General features: G+C 61.6%; 1 protein-coding gene across 1 annotated transcript in view; it reads left to right on the top strand.

Annotated features, from left to right (window-relative positions):
* Positions 1-1,700, top strand: part of LOC123361481 (U6 snRNA-associated Sm-like protein LSm2) — a 175,066-nt gene extending 173,366 nt beyond the window's left edge. The window contains exons 2-3 of the mRNA XM_045001442.1: positions 64-205; positions 692-1,700. Of these exons, the coding sequence (XP_044857377.1) occupies positions 64-205; positions 692-817 (268 nt within the window). The 3' untranslated portion in view covers positions 818-1,700. The remainder of the gene's footprint in view (positions 1-63; positions 206-691) is intronic.
* Positions 1,701-3,588: the final 1,888 nt, after the last annotated feature.

Raw genomic sequence — 3,588 nt, 5'->3', positions numbered from 1 at the left:
CGATGCCCGTACAGGGGAAAGGCCCAGTGCCCCATTTCCCCCCCCCCTGCTTTCCTGGCACAGCGATGCAGAAGGTAGCCCCTTGTGCCCCCCCTTACCCCCCCATCTGGGTGTTAACTGTCCGTGTGTCTGTCCGTCCTGTCAGTACTTGAACATCAAGCTGACCGACATCAGCGTGACGGACCCGGAGAAGTACCCCCACATGGTAAGGGGCCGGCCCCTCCCCTTGGCTGGGGTGGAGGGGGCCCTGCTGGGGTGTGTGTGTGGGGAGCGTGGTGGGCAGCGGGAGGTTGTCCGGGGAGTCACGGGGGGTCAGACGTGCTGATGGCATTTCTCACAGGGTGGGTCTGGGGTCTTCACCCAGCCTGCAGGGGGCGGGGTCACAGACACAGGGGGCAGGGGCCGATCTTCCCAGCCTGCAGGGGGGCAGACACTGATCCCCCCCCCGCTGCATTAGGGGGCGGGGACACACATGTGGGGGGAGCTCTGACACCCTCTTGCCATCAGGGGCTGCGGACACACGTGGGGGGGGAGCTCTGAGACCCCTCGCCATCAGGGGGTGGGGACACGTGTGTGGGGGGGAGCTCTGAGACCCCCTTGCCATCAGGGGCTGCGGACACACGTGGGGGGTGGGCTCTGACACCCCCTGCCAGCAGGGGGCCCTCCCCCTAACCCCGCTCTCTCCCCCCAGCTGTCGGTGAAGAACTGCTTTATCCGCGGCTCCGTGGTGCGCTACGTGCAGCTGCCGGCAGACGAGGTGGACACGCAGCTGCTGCAGGACACCGCGCGCAAGGAGGCGCTGCAGCAGAAGCAGTGACCCCCCCCATGCCCCCCCTCCCTCCCTGCTGCAGGGGGTGCAGGGCGGAGACCTGCCCCACCCGGCTGCTTCCCGCCAGCCGTAAAATCCCCCCTGCTCGGCAGCTCCTGCCACTACACCGATGCTCCCGGACGCCTGGGTCCGTGGCTGCTCCCCCTCCTGGCTGGGAGCAGGAGCTGAGCCGCTGTCCAGGAGCCCGGACACCTGGGTCCACTCTGCTCCCTCCATGCTCTGGGAGTAGGAGCCCAGCTCCTATCCAGGAGCCTAGATGCCTGGGTTCTTCCTTTTCACCCTGCCCTCCCAGGCCCCGGAGGCCTGAGTTTCTCTCTGCAAGCCCAGGCCTCGGACTCCTGGGTTCCTCTCCACTTGTGCTTGGGAGGGAACAGGAAGAGCAGAGGGGAACCCAGGCATCCGGGGCCCTGCATGGGGGCTCAGCTTCTACTCAAGAGAATTGGGTGGGGGCTGTGCCCTTTCTAGGGGCCCGGACGCCTGGGTTCAACTCCCCTGCCCCCCAATATGCCCAGATCTAGGACACCTGAGTTCTGTGTGCTCCCTGAGCTGCTTATCTCCTGTGGGATGAATATCAGGGTGGTTCCTAGGCTTGTCGTGTCCCCCGCCCTTGGGGGGGAAAGATTATGGGGGCCCCCTTAGTTCTGGTTTGAATCTCCCCAGCCCCCCTCTTTCACCTCCAGGGCCATGGCCAGTTAAGCCTCATTTTTATTTTTAAACTGTAATTTCTCCCTGTTCTTTAAGGGGGGTGTTTAGTTCCCCCCACATCATTGGAGGGGCAGGGACTGCACTCCTGGGGTGCCGTTAACCCCAGCTGGCGAAATCCTGGAAGAGTTGTGGGGCGTTTGAATTTCCCGGGGGGGATTGGGGTTTTTTTAGGGTTTGGGCCGAGGGGGATGAAGGTTTTTTGTATGTTTGATTCATGGCTTGAAGTCTCGGGCGGAATAAAAGTTTTTGGAGCCTGGTTACAAACTTTTGTTGTTTATGGTAGGGTCTACGGTCTGCTCCAGCCCAGATGCCCAGGTTCATTTCCGCGCCTCCCCCCATTATAGATGCTGAGCTGCTGTGCAGGCTCCTGGACACTTGGGCTCCCATGTAGGGTCCTGGCTGTCTGGGTTGATCCATGTTCTACATGTAGGGAAACTGAGGCACAGAGAGAGGTGACTTCCTTGCTCTCAAAAGCAATCCAGGCCAGAGCAGGGCTGAGAACCCAGGTGTCCGGGCCCTCAGCTATGACCCAGTCTTCTCTCATCTGCTCCTTCGATGCTGGGGGGGGCGGGGGTGTTCAGGGCCTTCAGAGCGGATGGGTTGAGCAGGGGGAGCGGGTGCTTGGTTGGTCCCTTTAGCGTGGTGTGTGTTCTTGCTTTTGTACACAAGGGCGCCTGTCCCTTTAAATAATATTGCATCATCAAACACTTACTATGACATCACCCTGGGACAAGCACTGCCCCTTTCATGTTACATCATTGTCCATGGGGATTCTCATACTTTAAATGTTACTCAGGCTCCGCCCCTTTCTCAGGATGACCTCATCTGTCACTAACTTTCTGCCCTTGCAAACATAGTAGGCTCTGCCCACTGAGTTTATTGCATCATCAGACTCCACCCCTTTGCAATAGGCTCCACCCTTTTCACATGGGATCTTTCCCTCTAAGAAATTATTACATCATCAGGGGACTCTATGTGCCTCCCCTTTAAAAAAAAAAAAAAAAAAAAAGTTAGATAAGTCAGATAAGGCTCCACCCCTTCCACTAGTGAAAAGGGTGGAGCCTATTGCAAAGGGGTGGAGTCTGATGATGCAAGAACACACACCACGCTAAAGGGACCAACCAAGCACCCGCTCCCCCTGCAGCCTGGGCACCCAGGGGTTAACATCCCCCGCCCCCAGCCGCAAATGCTCTGCAAACATCTGGCAAACGCTTTGCACCAGCAGGGCTGATCCCTCCCCCTCCCCTCCCCAGAGCCCCCCAAGCAGCAGCCCCCAACTCCCCCCCCCTCACCCAGAGGGACACTCCCACACACCTCCCTCCTGCCCCATTCCCCATTTGCAAACTGTTTGCAGACCCTGGGGGGGCAAGTGCAGCTGGTGCCACCGCTGGGGGGGAAGGGAGAGGAAAGGGGGGACCCCACCCCTTTCTACCCCCACCCCTTCCCAGCAGCCTTTGCAGCTGGCTGCAAGCAGAGGAGACAGGAGCAGCATTTGCAGGCAAAAGGAGAAACCCAGGTACCTTCCTGCTGCAGCAGGGGGGCGCTGAGGGGGCCATGACAGGCCCCTGAGGGGCCCTTGGCCAGTGGGGGACCCCACCCCAATATTTAACATTACTGCAACAGGCCCCGTAGCTGGACTGCAGGGGGCAAGGAGTCGGAGTCGGTAGGGGGCGCTCTCCCCTGGCAGTCAGGGCTGGCCCCCGTGCCCCAGGGAGATGCTAGGGGGCGCCGTGCTGCAGGGAGCAGAGCCGGGGGCTCTGTGCTGTGGGGAGCAGGGCTGTGTGGGGTGCGAGGGAAGGGGGAATGGGGTGGGGGCTCGGCAGGGGACACTGGGGTGGGGGGTTTTCAGGGGGGGAGGGAGGGCACTGGGCAGGGGATGCTGGGGCAGAGGGTGCTGGGTGGGGGGCTGGGCAGGAGGCACCGAAGCAGGGGGTGTGGTGGGCTCACCCTGTCTCTCCCCTGGGGGCGCTGGGGTGGGGGGCTGGGTAGGAGGTATGGGGGGCTGGGCAGGGGGCGCAGCGGGCTCACCCTGTCTCTCCCCAGGGGCTCTCTCC

Source organism: Mauremys mutica, unplaced genomic scaffold (assembly GCF_020497125.1).
Source record: "Mauremys mutica isolate MM-2020 ecotype Southern unplaced genomic scaffold, ASM2049712v1 Super-Scaffold_2380, whole genome shotgun sequence".
In the NCBI taxonomy this organism is placed as follows: Eukaryota; Metazoa; Chordata; order Testudines; family Geoemydidae; genus Mauremys; species Mauremys mutica.
This window is presented reverse-complemented; position numbering and strand designations above follow the sequence as displayed.